Raw genomic sequence first — 20,750 nt, 5'->3', positions numbered from 1 at the left:
TTATTCTATACTAGTTTTGTAATCTTTTTTGGAAATAAATTGAATTGTAATTGTAATTGAGTTTTTTTTGATCGACAGTTAATGGAAGACGAGAAAAGTGAGCAGCAGTTGACTGATCTGCAGTGGCAGATAGAGAAGCAACTCAATGCCAGACAGAAAAACAAACGAAAGAGGAAAAACGACTGTGATGAAAGCATTACTTCTGATATTATGAGTGATTCTGTGGCTTCAAGTGAAGGTGACTTATATAAATAATTTTTGAAAACATGTGCTACAGTGTAAGGATTCATCCAACACAGCATAGTATTACAGAAAATACACAGTTGAATATCGTCAAAATACAAATAATAAGCTGTAAGGCTAGCTATAGTGAAGTCTACATTATAACGGCAGTGCTCGATTAGCAATAGTATTGCTATCCTTGTCTATCATTCAACAAAGTAGATAGCGCTATCCTTCTTTAGCTCCGCAACGTTGGTAGAGAGTTTTGGTAGAGAGTTAGTGGGGAGGATATTTTTAATATTCTTTCCAAAGAATGGACATTGATATGTCCAAAGCTCCGCCAATTTATGTAGATGCATAACAATATAATTATTATCTATAGTTATTATATTACAAATTGCTTTTTCATATCATATACAATTCAATAATTATTTTCTTAGTCTATATCATGTAAATTCATCTATAATTTTGCTGTATTGTAAGCTATTGTATATAAGTGTATAAGACAGTATATATTGTAATCTACATAAATAAAGTACTCAATCAATCAATCAATCAACGTTGCCAGTTTTTTGACAATGTGGGAAAATAATTCTGTGGCTTGGTGCAAGAGCTACCTATGTCAAAATATCAACTTTCTCACAAATCAGCTTGAAAGTTCACCTTGTATTTTCCAACTACAGCATTTCGAGACGGAAATGCGAGTGCTAGAAGTGCAGAAGTCGACATTGGTAGTTCTGGCACTGAGTATAAATGACAATCTAAAAACATATGTCTTCATTGGTAGTTTTCGCACTATGAGAGTGGAATACTCTCACACTCTGAAAGTGGAACTAGAACTAAATCATGACATTGGTAGTATAAATTTTATAACTTTTCATTGCTTTGAGATGAGATATTGGCACTTATGGAACTGAAAATAATCGATATTAGTTATGTATTAAATTCATTTTTGAAAAAAATTGACATTGGTAGATTTTGCACCAGTCCACAGAATTAATTGACAAAATATCAGTTATAAAAATGTGTTATTCGACCATTGACATTTTTTTTGACGAATAGAATATGATTGATTAGTTTAAACAAGAATGAACAGTTAATTTATTAATATCAGACATACCGGTATCAGGTATCCTCCATAGAAGGCAGTGGCAATGAAGAGAATCGACAACGTCGGTCTCCTATCTTTCTCCACTGCCATTATAACGTGAACCTCACCATAATAATAATACTTCATTTTCAACAAAAGTATAGCAAAACAGTTGAAAATTTTCACAAATAAATTAAAACAATAACAGAAAATATCAGTCATAAAATAAAACTCATAACATTTAAGAACTCATGAAATATGCAATTTTATGATAATCATTTTTCTCTCTCTAACAAGTTTTAATATAGGCTGCACCAATCGATTTCAAGTCTAATCCTGGATCAACATTGTGCAAATTAAATATAAAGAAAAATAAAAATCTCGGTACCCTTTTTGAAATATTTTATCACAACATGTTTCGGACATTGATGCCATTTTCAAGTGATATCACTTGGCATCAATGTCCGAAACATGTAGTGATAAAATATTTCAAAAAGGGTACTGAGATTTTTATTTTTCGTTATATTTATATTACAAGTAGCCCTATACAGAAAAGAGATAAATAGATTGTGCAAATTGTTTACTAACGATCTAAAATTAGATTGAAATCTTTGTTTCAACTGAGCATTATTTTTTTCGCACTCATTTCTAAGTTCTTTTCATGTTAGAAGAAACTTATAACTCAGGTAACCGACTTGACCCTTGAACTATTTTAGTATAAATTGTAAGTTATATAAACTGAATGGTAAGCATGAATATAGTTTTTCTCTATTTTGTACTAACGGTAATAATTTATTCGTCTCAGGCCGGCTGACGGCTTCGGCTAAGAACATTTTACTTTGTCGAGAGAGAAGGAATGTTATTTTGAAATTTTTAATTGAGGTGTCATTTGAATGTTTTTGAATTATGCCAATGAAGTTATTATTATATTTTCTCGTTTCAGATGCTGAGGAACAGGACACTAACAGGTTCCTCCTGCAATCAACAATGGGAGTTGTCCAAGAGTACATAAGTAATGGAGAAGTTCCCGCTTCTGAACCCCTCCCTACTGGCTTAGGTATTTATCAGAAACTTCAATTTTTGTTTGCTTTTATTCTTAGCTTTCTTCAGTAATAGGTCCTTATCATAGTTGAATTATTTAATCAGATATTATAATAAGAGAAAGTAGGGTTGTGTTTGTTCGCATCAAAACATGTCAACTTTTGGATTGTATACCGGAGAAACGGGAATCATTTAGATCTCCAAATTTTGCACATAGATTCTAAAAATATCAAACTCGTGCATCTCGAAGCCCAAATTTCAATTTTCCTTCTAGATTTTTCAGAATTAATGTTCAAATTTGAAGGTCCTTCCGCTGAAGAAGGAGAGGCCAAGTTGCCTCTAGGGCGCCCGACTACCCTTGACTCAGCCTCTTGAACCAGATTTGTGCCTAGAGTTTCACCCATCTCTGATCTCTTAGGTTTTTCTTTTTGCCCCTCCGAAACTTCGCAGGGTCAAAAGCCTCACCTCTCCCAAGACGTTTTGCCTAAATGGCCGCCCTTCTTTGACCAGTGGTGAGTTTTGGCCTCTCCAAAAGCTTATTGTGTTCCAAAGTAGTGTGTTAGTTAGGCAAACCAATATATGTGTCCTTTACAAGAACCAGGAGTTTTTCCCTATACTAACATCCCATTCATCACCTGGTTGCAATCCTTGTCGCAATCCAGTGTGATATGCTTAGCAGTCTCTTCAGACTGATTAGTCCTCGTGACCTACGTGAGTTCCACTCCTGGCTTTTTTGTAGGTCCTTCCGCTGAAGAAGGGGTCGCCAAATTGCCTCTAGGGCACCTGGTCACCCTCGACTCAGCCTCTTAACCTACATTTGTGCCTGAAGTTTCACCCATCTCTGGTCTCTTGGGTTTTTCTTTTTGCCCCTCCGAAACTGCCCTGATGGGGCAGATCCCGTGGGTTTGAAGGCAAGGCAACTTCTGGAGTTGCCTTGGGGTCCCATTCAGTCGCCTCCTACGACAAGCAGGGAAACTGTGGGTGAATTCTGGTTTTAAACACATTATTGAGTACTCAAAGCTCCCCCAACCCACAGGGGGCACGTAACGGGATAGGAAAATTATGTTTGACGCACCATCACGTCTGAACTAATTGACTGATTGACTTGAAATTTTGCATAAAGATTCTTAATTAACCGAGGATAGTTATAGGCCTATTTTAAATTTTCCAATATTTTATTACATCAAGTTTTCAGTTTGTAGACCCTTGCGGAGCACGGGTTACCTGCTAGTTTATTTTAAAGTTACTTACTTAATTAGTTGATAATATTTTTTTATCAATTAGGCTACATTATTTTTAACAATCAATTTATTTCTTCATGGAATCAGAATGGTTTATCAGAAAATTGGCGTATCCAATTGTATATTAATGTACGGTAAACTTAATTCATACTATAAGTAATACAAATCTATTCTATTCTATGTCACAATAATGTATCCATGTCAATGAAGACGAATTCCCGTTTATCAATGTAAGTGGATTGTCCTGGAGGCCTCATATCGATTATTTGAGAAGGAGACTAAACTCTGCTGTTTTCATAATTCAAAGTATTAGAGGGCTATTGAATATTCAGAATTTAAAAAGCGTCTACTATTTATTGTTTCATTCCCTTATATCATATGGAGTAGCATTCTGGGGAACTCTGCAGAATCCATTCAAATATTTAGAGTTCAAAACTGGGCTATTAGAGTAATGGTAGGTGAAACAGTGAGAATAGCTGCCGGCCATTCTTTAAGCAACAGAGCAAAGCGAGAAAGAGATAGTGCAATCCGCTTATTGAATGGTATGCAAGGATAGCAATACCATTGCTAATCAAACACTGCCATTATAACGTGGAGCTCACTATAAGAGTGTTGTAATAAAATGAAGGATACTTGATAATTTCCATTGTGTTTTAATAGCATAATTTATTATGATTGGCAGGACCGAGCATAGAATGCATGGGCCTGGACCGGGACGACTCAGCCGCGGCGGCCAAGCAAGCAACGGCGTCGCTAGGGGACGCAACCGCACCCGACGCTGCGGCGTCGGATGAACTAGATCTAGAAGGCATCGATGACGACGAAATAGATGCCTACATCATGAGCGAAGAGGACGCAAGAAACAAGCACCGACTCTGGCTCGACACTAACGCGCCCTATCTCAAGGAACAAAAAGGTATCTTCATTATTATACAGTAGACTAAGTAAACATCAGTGAGATCTGTGATTATACTCTGATAATACAGAGTTTTTAGGAGGAATCTATCAAACTCTTCAGACTGATCAAATCCACTAAATTAATTTTAGAGGTTTATTGTCGAGTTTCTAAGACAATAATTATTGAATCCAATAGACCATTAAATCTATAGGTTTAATGCATAGTATAGGTACTGTATAGTCTATTGATTGCTTTTGTACGGTAATTTATGAGAAATAAAATAATAAATAAAATAAATCTCTAAAATGAATGGCCAATTGGATTCAAGAAGAGTCCTAGAAACCGGTCATTATAAGTCATATGTTTATTTATTTATTTATTAGATAGAGCGAACAATACAATAGTCGGAAAAGAAAAAACAGGCTATTGCCCAAAACTTCTTCAATTTCCTGATTTTGTCACAAATCGTCCAAATATTATGTAGGTTATGTTACTTCAATTTCAACACCAAATCTTCAATCTGAAACTATGAATCAGAATAAAACAAAGAATTTCAAATTTAGATAAATTGATAATGAAACTTCCGTTAAAACAAAAACCAAACTTCAAATATTCACAAAATATAGAATAAAATCACTTAAATTTGAGCTCGAAACTATTTCACTTCAATAGAAAACCTTATTTAAATTAAAATTTATTGTATCCCTTATAATTTATTTACTTTTCTCTCTTCTTCATTCTCAGAAATGACTCAATGATGAGGATTTTTTATTTATTTTAAATATTATTATACTTTTTTCGATTTGCAACGGTCACCAGCGGGCAAAGTTTATTCTTTTGCTGGTGATGCCATATATAATACGTAAATTATATATACATACGTAAAGAGATATTTATGATTTTGTATTATTATTTTCTTATTTTTAAGTTAACACTTGTATTTAGTTTAAATTTATTGTTCATCATATTTGATTTGCTCTTTCTTTGTGATTGTTTTTTTTTAAATGGCGAAATAAATTATTTGATTTTGAATATGGTGAAAGATTGCGCATTTTCTAGAACCTGATTCAGTAATTTTACAATGTTATGGGTACTCAATGATTTGTAGGATTTATAATGTTGTGTGACAATGTTACGACTTGGGTTTTTATGGAAAAATATGCAATCGTTTCAATTAATTATTAACACGCCGGCAAGGATAACCGAGATGACTAAGCAAAGGCGTTACACCCTTCAGTCTGCTAGCGCTACCTAGTCGTGGGTTCGAATCCCGCCATCAGGCATGGATGTTTGAACATCTCGTCAAATCACCCTCGCACTTTCTGTTATCCATGCACAAGCAAAAAGCTCATGTGGGCATCATCCTCAATAAAAAATATCTTTGATATTTTACGGAATAATGAATTACTGATACGAAATATCTTTGATATTTTTTCTAATGACTCGTTTGGAAGAGCAGGTCTAATCAATATTTTAGGTCACTGTTATGTTATGTTATGTTCTGCTGCTCCATTCGCCTGCGTGCCCACATTAATTTCATTCTTTCTGATCTTCCCTTTCTCAGCTGTTCTATGTTGTGGGGTTTACGTCTCCTTCTTTCCTCCTCTTTGATATTAATTGAATAAAAATCTGGTGTGGTACACTCACACAACTTCCCTTGCTCATATTTGAAACTACGATCAGACTTCTGTCAGTATATGTGTATATATAATTGTTTTCAGAGTACTTTTTCTTTGTGTAAATTGTAAAATTCGATTATTTTTTTCAGTCGTCATTTTTTTAAAGTCGTCAAAACAGTTGTTCTACAGATGAAATATCTCGACATGTGTTCTTTTTATGAACTGCGCTACCTACCTACCTCATGCACGAGAAGGAGGTTACTAAGTCCATTTCCCAAGGATGGGGTGGACCCTCCATTGGTTTCCCAGAAAAGAAACTTATGCCAGTTGATAGAGCTGATAAATAACTATACAGAGTATGAATTTGAAAAAAAATCTGTCGAGTTATTTTTGAGAAAATCGTGAAAAACATGGTTTTTTAGCAATTATCCGCCATTTTTCTCAAGAATATTACGGAGCTCCTGCAATTTTCCCAGAAAAAAACTCATGTCATTTGATAGGGCTTATGAATTCTCAAGAATATTACGGAGCTCCTGCAATTTTCCCAGAAAAAAACTCATGTCATTTGATAGGGCTTATGAATAGCTATCCATGGTATAAATTTGAAGAGAATCGTTAGAACCGTTTTCGAGAAAACCGTGAAAAACATGGATTTTTAGTCATTATCCGCCATTTTTCTCAAGAATATTACGGAGCTCCTGAAATTTTCTCAGAAATAAGACTCATGTCAGTTGATAGGGCTTATAAATAGCTATCCATGGTATAAATTTGAAGAAAATCGTTAGAGCCGTTTTCGAGAAAAACGTGAAAAACATGGTTTTTTAGTAATTATCCGCCATTTTGAATTCAATTTTATTGAATTTCTTATTGTCAGATCCTCATGGTATAAGGACCTTAAGTTTAAAATTTCAAGTCAATCGGTTGATTAGGAATGGAGTTATCGTGTTCACAGACATACACACACATACACACACACACACACACACACAACACACACACACACACATACACACACAGACCAACACCCAAAAATCATTTTTTGGACTCAGGGGACCTTGAAACGTATAGAAAACATAAAATTAGGGTACCTTAATTTTTTTTGGAAAGCAATACATTCCTTACCTATGGTAATAGGGCAAGGAAAGTAAAAACGTGGTAAGAGACTGACGTCTAGCGATGTATGGAATAAACGTGAAACAAAATATGATAATAGTACAGGTACCTACTGACTAATCGGTGAAAAGTACAGTTGACTGATGTGGATATCACAATGAAGGTATTAAAATGTTTAGTACGTGTGTAAAATTCCAGCGGTCTCAAGAGGATATAGATACATATGGTTATCCTGAGACCGCTCTGACCGCTGACCCCCTGACCGCTTCACAACGAGAGTACCGAGCGTACTTCACTTATGTAATACTAGCAGGAAACCCGTGCTCCGCAAGGGTCTATTTAAAAACTTGACAAACTGAAAACTTGACCGAGTGGAATCTTGAAGAATTGAAAATAGGCCTATAACAATACTCTGTTAATTAAGAATCTATATCCAAAATTTCATGTTAATCAGTTGAGTAGTGATGATGCGTCAAACATAATTTTCCTATCCAGTAAGTGTATGAGCCAGTTCTTTCCTTTACTATAGTATAGGTTATATATAGGCTACTTTTTATTTGTTTGATGTGACTCAAATGATTGAGTCTTAATAATATTTTTGATTATTTTTGTAGAAAAAGAAGAAAGACTCGCCAAAGAACGTGAAGAAGGTAAACCGGAAAAGAAGAAGAGGAAAGCTACGTCAAGGAAGAGTAAAAGTATTGGACCTTCAAGCTCAGCAGGTAATTTAGTTTTCCTCCACCTACTGTCTAAAGTACTTACTTTACTCCCTGAAACCTAATACTAAAGTGTCACTTTTTCGCTCTCGGTAGTAAAAAACAGAAAAACTCCCTAGGGAGTAAAAGTGACTCCATTTAAATAACATGGAGAGCATCTCTATTTTGAAACTTACATTGTAATAGGTTAGAAGGTCTAAGCTCAGATGAGAAAGCATAATAGAGGTGTCTGTCATTGAGTCAACTGAATTCAATACCACAACCAGAAATTTGATTAACTCATGAAATATATGTTTGTATGATAATTATTATATTCTTAATATTAGTAGACGATAAAAATTTATACAATTTTAAAAATATTTTATTCTATTCAAAATACCAGCCAACAAATATTTTTGATCTGCAATTCAAATCTGAACCGTGTGATCTGGAGTCAGCCATTTTTGGTAGCTGCTCAGCTGATATAATTGTTACAACTTTTGCCGATAGATAGCGCAATCGGCAGTGCCAATAAGACGACCGGTTTTTAGGTTTCAGATTTAGGTTATGTTGTTAGGAATCATTGTCACCAATACGTAAGTTATTAGAATGATTTTATTTGCAGTTTCTATAAAAAAATGTAGATGGAGGAAAAATGTTGTGTACATCACGAGCGAAAAATACTTTTTCTCCCTCAGGAAAATTGCTGCCCTCGGCTTCGCCTCGGGCTTCAAACTTTATCCCACAGGGAGAAAAAGTCGTACTTTTCACTCTAGATATACAAATAACTATTTTGTCATACTCATTCAATTTCACCTGTCATGAAATCCATGAAATCAAGCCGGTAAACAGCTGATTGTAGAACAAATAAACATATGATTCTCATTACAGAATACTAAACCGTAATAAAATCATATGTTTTCTTTACAGTCAAGTATGTTTCCTAGTTCTATAGTTAATATAGAAAATATAAAAAAAATCTCATTAAAGTATTTTGAGTTAATATAATAACTCAAATAATTCAATAACTCATCTAAGAAGTTTCAAGTTATAAGAGCTCATCTGAATTCTTATAATATAGGCCTTTATTATTTTATTTGAGCTTGATAGGTCTGTCTGTTATGAACTAGGCGCTACGGGCTAGGTCATGTTTATAAAATGCAGTAACTCGAGCATAAGCAGGTAATGGTTTCTGTTTCTCAGTAATATTATTCTTTCTCAGATAAATTTGACAAAAAATATTGTATGTAACTTGTATGGTAACGTATTTACCACATTCGTATGATAATTCTTCCCTCAACTACATTTCGGACAGAAACAATCATACTTATGCGGTAAATTATCGTTACCGGACTTGTGACGTAAAGTACTATTTCGCCCCACTTGGATGTAATGAGCTGGTTTTCGTGCGTCATATGGAGGCCGAAAGTGACTGTTTTCTGACCAGGCCAGTAAAATTTTTACGGCCCTAGGGCTGTAAAATAACCTTGAAGTCAGCTGATTCTGATTTGAAGTGAACGGGCTTACAAAATAGTTTATGAAACTGAATCAGTTTATGTTTCTAGAATTGAATAAAGTATTTTGCAATAAGATACTATTATTTTATTTGGATGAATGAAATACAAATAAGATATTATAAACATTTCAAATTCAATTTTCAGAGTATAATACAATCTAACCTCAAACCTCATAGTACTGTGTTTATCACGAAACCTGGTGGATAATTTTGGAACTAGTTGGGCAATATCCATGGTGCTGAACGTTTTAACAAATAGTTTATGAAAAATGGGATCAGTTTAATGCTTCTAGAATTGAATAAAGTATTCTGCAATAATATACTATCATTTCATTTGGATAAATTAAATAGATATAAGATTTATATTATAAACTATTCAAATTTGATTTTCAGAATAGGATAGAACTTCTAACCTAAACTTCCGAAGTCGACGACAAGCATTGTAGACGTTGACATTCAGATTGGCCAAATTTCAAGTGTGCTAAAACAGCTCATCAAAAAATTTTTCATCATTTGTGTTTATTATTCAATAATTAAAACATTTATAAGAATATCATCTTATTGTCATTTGAAATAATAAAAAAGTATAAACTCAACCTCCCACATAATTGAACATAATCTTTTAGGTTATTTAAACAAATCAGAATAAAAAATAAAAATACTTGGACAATTTCCTGATATTCAGATTACCTTAGATTTGCTAGAGCTATGACCTTTCACTTTTGCTTTCGGAAGTGCTTAATAAACAATTATTCCTATATAAAATATATATTGTTTATTTCTCTGTGTGGCAAAAAATAGCGTTCGCACCACGGCCAAAAATGTTTTTTCCGACTCTCAATCTTAAAATAATTAAGTTTCGTCTGGTTTATGAACTCTGGCAAGTCTCTCACTTAATTTATTCATGTTGGCTGTCATTAAAACTGTCCATAGTTCATCTTGGAGACAAGATAGCAGGTTGATTAGAGGTGTTGGCTTATTAGACTTGCGAAAAGCATTTGATTGTATCTCTCATAGTATCTTGAAAACAAAATTGCAGTTTTTATCGAATTGTTGGAAAGGAACTAGAACTGATTGAATCATATTTGAATAGAAAACAAGTTGTAATTGTTGATAATATAAAATCGGAAATTTTGGATGTGAAATCAGGAGTTCCTCAAGGTTCAATCCTTGGACCCTTTCTCTTCCTAATATTTATTAATGACATTCACTGTGGTGTGATTCCATTAGGCTTGCCTATACTGTATGCAGACGATACTACATTAATGTGCTCTCATAAGAATATGTCGGATGTTAAGACAAAGCTATTAGAATGTATACAAGTATCCAAAACGTGGTTTGAAGCGAATAAACTTGTAATTAATGATGATAAGACAGAACTAATATATTTCTCACTGAATAATGAAAATGAAAATCATGCTGTTAAGCTGCTAGGTCTTTATATTGATAGTAAATTAACATGGAGGGAGCAAGTGAATATGTTGTGCGGAAAACTGTCTAGAGTGACATATCTTATGAGAAAATTGAAATACTGTGTAATTTCAGATGTACTTTTAACAGCTTATTTTGGTCTATTTCATTCCTTGTTGGCATACAGAGTTCTACTCTGGGGAAATAGTAGCACTGCCAAAAAGGTACTCTTCAAAAGAAAGTAATAAGAATTATTGACAATCTTCAGCCAAAAGAATCATGTAGAGACAGTTTTGTAAAATTTCAAATCATGACAGTGCCAACATTATGCATCTATAACAATTTAATGCAAGTAAAAAATAATCTCTATAAGTGTGACAGTATTGGACACTCATATAACACGAGAAATCGATCAGATCTTGCTATTCCTCAAATACAGTGCCAACATTTTACATCTATAACAATTTAATGCAAGTAAAAAATAATCTCTATAAGTATGACAGTATTGGACACTCATATAACACGAGAAATCGATCAGATCTTGCTATTCCTCAAATACAGTCCCAACATTTTACATCTATAACAATTTAATGCAAGTAAAAAATAATCTCTATAAGTATGACAGTATTGGACACTCATATAACACGAGAAATCGATGAGATCTTGCTATTCCTCATGTATTTGTATGTATTTGCTATTCCTCCTGTGTATTATTCATTATATTATCAAAAACTCACAAGAATCATCTTTATCAGAGACGACTGATGTTCAATAAACTTCCTTCATGGGTGCGGAATCTGCTGGAAAAAGCTTTTAAACATGTTTTAAATAGATGGTTAAAGAACCACCCTTTTTATAATATAAATAAATACCTAGACACAAATACAATTCAAAAATAATAATCTCTAAAGAATTAGATTGTATTTCATTATATGTATTATTATATTATTTATTGTGTTATTAAGAATATTTAATTATATGTATACATAGTATTTAAAAAAACTGACTGTATTTTGACGTAGCCTATTACAATTAAGTTTGTTTAACGGCAATAAAAATATTCTTATTTCTAGCATAAGAAGATACCATGGTCAGTAGAATTCATTCAAAGTTTGAAAGTTTTGTATTTTGTATCAAATTATGGTGTTGTGTATCAATTTGAGTTGATACTGAATCATGTGTGTTTAACACTTTAGTTCATCATAGTTCATAGTTTAGTCCTACATTCATGAGGATCTCCCAGTCTCTAGAGATTTGGCTAACCCTCCACCAAGACGCCTCAAGTCAAAAAGATGCTTGAGACTTGATGAGCAGGAAGAAATAAGAAGTGCGAAGGAGTTATGGAGACTGAGATGGTCGCAGGGATAGGTTAGGAACAAAGGTCCTGTGGATGACCCTAATGACATTGTTCCTGGCACCCAGCTGAGACGTAGAGAGTGGTGTGGCCTTAACCGGTTCATGATGCAGGTGGGAAGGTGTGCTGAGCTGATGACAGCATGGGGATACACCTCTGATCCTCTGTGCCAATGTGGACAAATTCAATCAATGAATCACCTGATATCTGAGTGTCCACAACACTCCTATCATGGAGGGCTGACAGAAGTTCATGATGCTGGAGAAGAGGCATGCCAGTGGCTCCAGAACTTGCTAGATTCTATTAGTATTTAACATATTAAGTGTAAATTATGTTTTTAACCTTGGCCTATGAATGCATATGCATGTATATAATATAGTTCAACGCTATAGTTCATCCATTGATGACTCGAGTAGTTCTGATATTACGAGAGCAGTAAAAATGATATAGTATGCATACACTATCACAAATAGATTTTAAACTAGTTCAAAGGGCTTCCTTCTCTTCAGCCTCCTGATAAGATCTTCTGTAGTAGTTGGTTTGCCTCATGGTTGACATGATGATGGAGTCTCGACTCATGCCGCATGGCAAATCGACTCATCTCACTGGACACAAGAGGAATATATAGGATCTCTATGCAAGTCATTTAACGGGCCCGTTCTGTGTACATAGAATGTGCTAAATTGTCCGATTCACAATTTACCAGGTAAAAAGTTCCGCGTCCCATGGGAAGAATTTTGACAGATTCTGTACCAGAAACCAGTTCCAAGTTCCTGCCCCACAGTCGAAGCGTGGTAAATTGTTCCAACGAGGTGCAGTTCCAACTACCCGAGCTCTCATTGGTCGATTGAATTCTGCAGTCTGCTTGCTTCTCTGCGGCTGCTCATGCGTTGATAGCTTGTTTACCATAGCATAGTCATAGAATACATAACCAACAAAGTTATGTTTGATAACCATTCGTTAAATGAATTTTCCTCTATAGAAAATTTGAGAGTAATGGAATGAAATAAATGCACACTTTTCTAGACGGTAAGTTTGTAAAACAGCCTTTCTTCAGTCACGCAGTTAGTTAGTGAGCGACACATTTTGGTGTAAATCAACTTTATAAGTGCGCGCCAAAAGCTTGAACCAACGATTTTGAAATGGCGTTCCATGGGAATATTTTCCACTAGTCACGTGATGGAACAATTTACGATTGGAACTGGAACAATTTACTGTACACAGAATATTTTCCACTAGTCACGTGATGGAACAATTTACGATTGGAACTGGAACAATTTACTGTACACAGAATATTTTCCACTAGTCACGTGATGGAACAATTTACGATAGGAACTGGAACAATTTACTGTACACTGAACGTACACAATGTTACTGATGTACCAAGGAGCGATGACCATATTCCTTGATACCTCATTTTGCAATTTCTGTATTATATTGATGTTAATTTTACAGGCACATCCCCATAGCTGGATCCTATTCACCCGAATTGGGTTCAAGATTTGGTTGTATAGAATAATCTTGTTTTTCAAAGATAGGGTGGATTGGCGACCAAGCAACCAATATATTTGCCCATTTTTATCCATCTCACTTAATGGTTGTATGCACATCTCAAACATTTGTAAGTAAGCATATTTAATTGTTCAAACTTATGTTCCCAGGTGAAGCAATCAAGAAAATGCTCCAAGAGAAGAAAATTTCTACGAAAATCAACTACGACGTATTGAAAACGCTGAATGTGCCTTTGGATAGTGAAGAGAAGAGTTCCGCTGCAGAATCTGTTACTCCCAAGCAGGAAACTTTTGCTATTCCAAGTACACCCAAGATGTGAGTAGAATACAATATATGGTCGTATTTTCCCATTTATAATCCTATATTAATAGCATACCAACAGGTAACCCGTGCTTTGCACTGGGGAAAATTTTTTGTTGTAAAATGCAATCTCCTTATGTCGAGAACACATGAAAAATAGAATAATTGACCGAGCGAAGTGAGGTCTAAGATTCAAGTCGCCGGTTTAGCGTTTCTTTTAATGCTTAAATGTTTATATGTTGCGCATTTTAAGCTGCGTGAGTAGCTGGCTGGCACCTTATCTTATCAAAATTACTGCTCGCTATCTGACAATTCGAGCTATGCCAGCCCGCTTATGAAATATGTTGTCACAATATCTACAAAATGAGTTACAATAATCTGGGTTCAGACAGATCTAATAATGAGCATTGTCTTGACGAAGTCATATTTACGGCGAAACGCGCTAATATATTTTCATGAAATTTGAAAGGTATGTTCCTTTTTTAATTGCGCGTCGACGTATATACAAGGTTTTTGGGAATTTTGCATTTCAATGATAATTGACCGAGTGAAGTGAGGTCTAAGATTCAAGACGACAGTTTGACATTACTCTTAATGTTTAAATGTTTATATGTTGCGCATTTACGGCGAAACGCGGTAATAGATTTTTATTAAATTTGACAGGTATGTTACTTTTTTAATTGCGCGTCGACGTATATACAAGGTTTTTGGAAATTTTGCATTCCAAGGATAATATAAAAGGAAAAAGGAGCCTCCTTCATACGCCAATATTGGAGTAAAAATCAGACTATATAATTATTCATCATAAATCAGCTGACAAGTGGTTACACATATGTGTGGAGAAGCCAGTCTATTGCTGTATTTCCATAAGGTCTATAGCTTCAATCAGGTACTTGTGGATGAGAATACTGCTTGAGGTCTACTGTTCACAGAACTACTAGGTTATTTTCTGGTCAAAACTAGTAGTTCTGTGAACAGTAGACCTCGCGCTCAGTAAGTTACATTGACCTGTTGTTATGTTTTCTCAAAAATTAATAAATAATTTATCAATTTAAAATGTCTAGAAAAAATCCTAAATAAACATAGAGCTTTTTTCTATCGTACCGTGACGTGTCGTCCCGGAATGTGAGTGTGAGTGCTGTTATCAGGTCTGGCTGCAACTGTCTACAATGTTAATGGAAAGATACATTTTCAAGATGTTCGATGTTTTTGAACGGGTAGTATTATAGTCCACTAGACAGCTGATTTATGATGAATAATATTCTATAGTCTGATTTTTACTCTAATATTGGCGTATGAAGGAGGCTCCTTTTTCCTAATATATTATCCTTGAAATGCAAAATTTCCAAAAACCTTGTATATACGTCGACGCGCAATTTAAAAAGGAACATACCTGTCAAATTTCATGAAAATCTATTACCGCGTTTCACCGTAAATGCGCAACATAAAAACATTTAAACATCAAGAGAAATGCCAAACCGTCGTCTTGAATCTTAGACCTCACTTCGCTCGGTCAACTACGTGGATAATCTTCATCGGAGTTGAAAAATCTCAGCAAGAAAATATGAGTTTGATCGGTCTCGAACAATCAACTTTTCATTCATTCTATAGAGCTTCTTCAAGTTGTCTTCTCGAATTAAATTTTCTTTTGAAACAACTGAATAAAAAGTTTAACAGTATTTTTCAATTCAATCTTCTCTTATCTAAGGGTATGATCACATTGGATGCGCATATGTGCAAGTGCACTCGTGGTCGTGCACGACCAAGCGCGCAGATGAGAAACAAAATTTGGGAAGAGCAATAGGAACAATCACACTAAACGCGTGCACTTGCTGGTTGCTTTTCAATGTGAGCAGCTATAGACAAGTCACAGCGTGTTTCAAAAGCTGCGTACACATATACGTGCTTCCAACCCGCACCGAGCACGCTCCGCCCTCGTACCGCCCTCGTTCCTCCATCGTACCACAGTCGCACCGCCCACGCACCCATCATGAACGTTATGGAAGATGTTAGATCTTCTCGCGTTCCCCGGTCGAACCACTGTTGCTCGCCGGTCGATCATCAATCGCTCTGCTGGAGTGATGTTCGGTTGCGGAGCATAGCGAAAGTCTGTACACACCTAAAGGCTCTATCCAGATTTAGTTTTTTACAACATATGTGATCCGACATGCACTTGCACATACACGCATCCAATGGGCGGTGTGAATAAAAATGAGTAGGACAAGTAAATACCTGGATGACAAGTAAACGCCAAAATTTAAGTGAATAAAACAAGTATTTACTCTTATTCACGAGTAAATACTTGAGAGGATAGTAAACCCCCGAAAAATGTCAATTTTGGTGTGAATAAACGCAAGTAAATACTTCTGTAGCAAGTAAATACTTCTGTAGGAAGTAAATACTTCTGTAGGAAGTAAATACTTCTGTAGCAAGTAAATACTTCTGTAGCAAGTAAATACTTCTGTAGCAAGTAAATACTTCTGTAGCAAGTAAATACTTCTGTAGCAAGTTAATACTTCTGTAGCAAGTAAATACTTCTGTAGCAAGTAAATACTTCTGTAGCAAGTAAATACTTCTGTAGCAAGTAAATACTTCTGTAGCAAGTAAATACTTCTGTAGCAAGTTAATACTTCTGTAGCAAGTAAATACTTCTGTAGCAAGTAATACTTCTGTAGCAAGTAAATACTTCTGTAGCAAGTAAATACTTCTGTAGCAAGTAAATACTTCTGTAGCAAGTAAATACTTCTGTAGCAAGTAAATACTTCTGTAGCAAGTAAATACTTCTGTAGCAAGTAAATACTTCTGTAGCAAGTAAATACTTCTGTAGCAAGTAATACTTCTGTAGCAAGTAAATACTTCTGTAGCAAGTAAATACTTCTGTAGCAAGTAAATACTTCTGTAGCAAGTAAATACTTCTGTAGCAAGTAAATACTTCTGTAGCAAGTAAATACTTCTGTAGCAAGTAAATACTTCTGTAGCAAGTAAGTACTTCTGTAGCAAGTAAATACTTCTGTAGCAAGTAAATACTTCTGTAGCAAGTGAATACTTCTGTAGCAAGTAAGTACTTCTGTAGCAAGTAAGTACTTCTGTAGCAAGTAAATACTTCTGTAGCAAGTAAATACTTCTGTAGCAAGTAAATACTTCTGTAGCAAGTAAATACTTCTGTAGCAAGTAAATACTTCTGTAGCAAGTAAATACTTCTGTAGCAAGTAAATAATTCTGTAGCAAGTAAATACTTCTGTAGCTAGTAAATACTTCTGTAGCAAGTAAATACTTCTGTAGCAAGTAAATACTTCTGTAGCAAGTAAATACTCTTCCATTCGCTAGTCAACCCGACCCCAGACTTGCAGTCGTACTTGTACACGAGAGATGGCTGCATTTATGAACCTGCATGGTGTAAAACGTTAAGCTGCGTACACATATACGCACTTCCAATGCGCACCGAGCACGCTCCGCCTTCGTACCGCCCTCGTACCGCCCTCGTTCCTCCATCGTATCACAGTCGCTCCGCCCGCGCACCCATCATGAACGTTACGGAAGATGTTTGATCTTCTCGCGTTCCCCGGTCGAACCACTGTTGATCCCCGGTCGATCATCAATCGCTCTGCTGGAGTGACGTTCGGTTGCGGAGCAGAGCGAAAGTCTGTACGCACCTTTATAGAGACCGGCGTGATATAAGTCCCGATCTATCCAAGGGACTATTACGGTTTGAGAGCGAAAACTCAGATTTTCTCATTTCGCACTTTCTTGATGAAAACACTGATGCAATTGGTGGAGGATTTACTGCACGGAAAAATAAATTTTTCTGAGATACCTTAGTGATCCAGGATACCAAAGTGGTGTTGCCGACGACATGGGGGTTGAAAGAAGTACCGTCAGCAGAACATTTTCAAGTGTATTGGATAAAATAGTGTCGAAGTTCTAAGATTGGATTGAATTTCCACACACTATTGAAGGTATAGATCACGCCAAGGCAGATTGGGGTTTCAAAATTTCGCATTCCGACTGTCATTGGTGCTATAGATTGCACTCACGTGCAATCGGCGTTTAGCGGCGAAAACAAAACAAGTCACAACAGGAAATGATGCGTAGTAGTCAGTGTGGCGCTACAAGTATTAACTTGCTTTTCTTGTGAATTCAGTTGTCTCGCGAGTAAATACTTCCTAGTAAACCCTCGGGTTGGCGAGTACATGTTCACAAGTAAACTCAACGCTTTATTCACATCGGTCTAACTTACTTGAAGTTTAAATACTCGTTACACTTTACTTGTAAGTAAATACTCGTCGTACTCGTTTTTATTCACACCGCCCATTGTGATCATACCCTAATTCGTATTGTTCTTGAAAAGGACTATCAATTTGTTTTAAAGTACTTCAAATTAATAAGTATTGTCTAATATGATTGTATGTTTGTGTTGTTGTATGTTTTTGATGAAATAAGAGTGATTTATTTACATTACTAATAGGATATCTACTTAAGAAAAACTTATTTTAAAGATCTCAAAATGTTATAAATATTGAAGCAATCTTCTCATCATATTGTGTAGGTACGATTTTAGTCATTAAAATTCATTCAAACCCAAAAGTCGTTTGAACATTCACTCATTAATTGATTGAAAACGAATGACTGTGTCGTCATTCATCAATTCTCAGCATTAAGTACTAAATGTATGATGAAAATAAAATTATTCTCATAAATCTTTAACTTTCCTACTAAATGATTTTCTTTATTATTTTTTATTTAACGAAAATCCAAATTAAATGCTGTAATTCAGCCCGAAGACTTCTGCTACTGCAAATATTGACAACAGGGTAAACAGCTAGATGGAAATTCGATGAGCGCTACCATAGAGAAACAATAGCGTAAGTAGATATCCCATGGTATAGGGCGTTTATGTCGCAACTTTTACTGTTATCTCAAGCCGATAGTTCAAGTAATTCTTTCCCGTGAAGTTGTGTGACACTGGTAGTCTCTCATATTGTGCCGTTCATACACTCTCACCCCAACAAAACAGTAAAATTCGACAATAATCGACAGTAATCGGCTTGAGATAACAGTAAAAGTTGCGACATAAACGCCCTATACCATGGGATATCTACTTATGCTATTGTTTCTCTATGGCGTTACTATTCAAAAATTATTTGTCAGCCCGGGAATGTCAACAAGTCAGCCCATTTCCCGGGCTGGCAAATATTTTTTGAATGGTAGCGCTCATCGAATTTCCATATAGCTGTATACCCTGTTGTCAATATTTGCACTTTTGCAGTAGCAGAAGTCTTCGGGGTGAATTACAGCATTCAATTTGGATTTTCGTTTAATAATAATAATTAATTCGTTAGAATTTGAATGATTGCAATATCTAACATGTTACTGCACATGGTTTGCTTTTATATTATTTATATTCCCAAGATAACTTTCTGCAGATCAATCCCATGGTAACTTATTGAATATTGTATTCTAAAATAAAATCTTTTGACTTTTTAGAAAATCACCCAAGGCTAAAGTCAATGTGGCTAGGAACGTCAAGAAAGAGATGCTGCAACAACAAAAAATACCTGATTTGATCGAAGTACAAGAGGAGATGGAAAGCAAGAAAGCCAAAGGTAACATCATAATTGTATTTCTACAGAAAATTTTATACATATTTATTGATTTTATAATTGAAAAATCGCTTCATGGTGGTTCGAAACCCACCTAAAACTGTAGGCTCTCTCATTTCTCATCATCATCCGCCTAACAACATCATCATCACCCACGCACAAGCCTAAGGCCCATGTGGGCATCACAAAAAATTCAACAAAAAAAGGTTGTCATGATTGTTATTATTGTGTCAGAGCCCACTTTCATTGTTGAAATTCCCAATTTTTTAAAACATATTAGACCCAGTATTTATAACAGTTACTTGAAATTGAGATTGGAATTTATTCACAAAAGATATCATTAAAGAAAAGTATCATTATTCACAAGTTTGACATAGAGAACAGATAGCATAAGAAGATATGTCATGGTATAGGTCGTTTACGTTCTAAATTTCAAGGCGTTTTTGTGAACTCAAGCCGATTACTGTCGACTACGTCTATTATTACTGTATTGGCCAGGTGAGAGTGTAAGAACGGCATAGTATGAGAGACTAGCAGCTTCGCATAGCTTCACCAAAAACAACTACTAGGACTATCGGCTTGAGTTAACAGTGAAATTTGGAACATAAACGCCCTATAGCATGGGATATCTATCTTCTTATGATATTATTTTCTCTATGATTGAGAGATATGAAAAGACAGGAACCGGGACACTCCGTCAACCTGTCCCCCTTTTAAACCCGGTTTTGAGGGGACAGGTTGACGTGAGCCGTCCCCGTCTACTTGTCCCCTTTCTAAGGTGACAACTTGTCGGGGGGACACTCTGTCGCGATGGTTCGAGGTGTCAGGTTGTCGTTTACGGCCATGACATGTTGGCACCTTCGGTCCAGTAGGTGACAAATAGTCGGGGTGACAACTTGACGGCAATGGTTATATTTTTACGAGGGCAAAGGTTGTCTCCTATGGCCAAAATGACCAGGTGACAGGTATTCGGGGTGACACCTAGACGGTGACCCGAAAAAACACAATAAATTTGTGCATTGAAACTTGAGTCTTGTCACTTGTGTAATAAAACTAAGCAAGACAAAATGTGTGCTTTCATTTCATCATGGAAGAATTCCACATTCCTGATATTAAACATTGTTCAATTTTGTAAATAT

General features: G+C 35.4%; 1 protein-coding gene across 1 annotated transcript in view; it reads left to right on the top strand.

Annotated features, from left to right (window-relative positions):
* LOC111063637 (transcription factor IIIB 90 kDa subunit) overlaps nt 1–20,750 on the top strand; it is a 130,032-nt gene that overhangs the window by 101,438 nt on the left and 7,844 nt on the right. Inside the window, exons 9-14 of the mRNA XM_039425619.1 lie at nt 79–238; nt 2,256–2,369; nt 4,277–4,510; nt 7,839–7,946; nt 13,861–14,026; nt 19,496–19,614. Coding sequence (XP_039281553.1) covers nt 79–238; nt 2,256–2,369; nt 4,277–4,510; nt 7,839–7,946; nt 13,861–14,026; nt 19,496–19,614 — 901 coding nt within the window. The remainder of the gene's footprint in view (nt 1–78; nt 239–2,255; nt 2,370–4,276; nt 4,511–7,838; nt 7,947–13,860; nt 14,027–19,495; nt 19,615–20,750) is intronic.

Source organism: Nilaparvata lugens, chromosome 4 (assembly GCF_014356525.2).
Source record: "Nilaparvata lugens isolate BPH chromosome 4, ASM1435652v1, whole genome shotgun sequence".
Lineage (NCBI taxonomy): Eukaryota > Metazoa > Arthropoda > Insecta > Hemiptera > Delphacidae > Nilaparvata > Nilaparvata lugens.
Note: the sequence above shows the minus strand (reverse complement) of the source record. Positions and strands in the feature narration are given on the sequence as shown.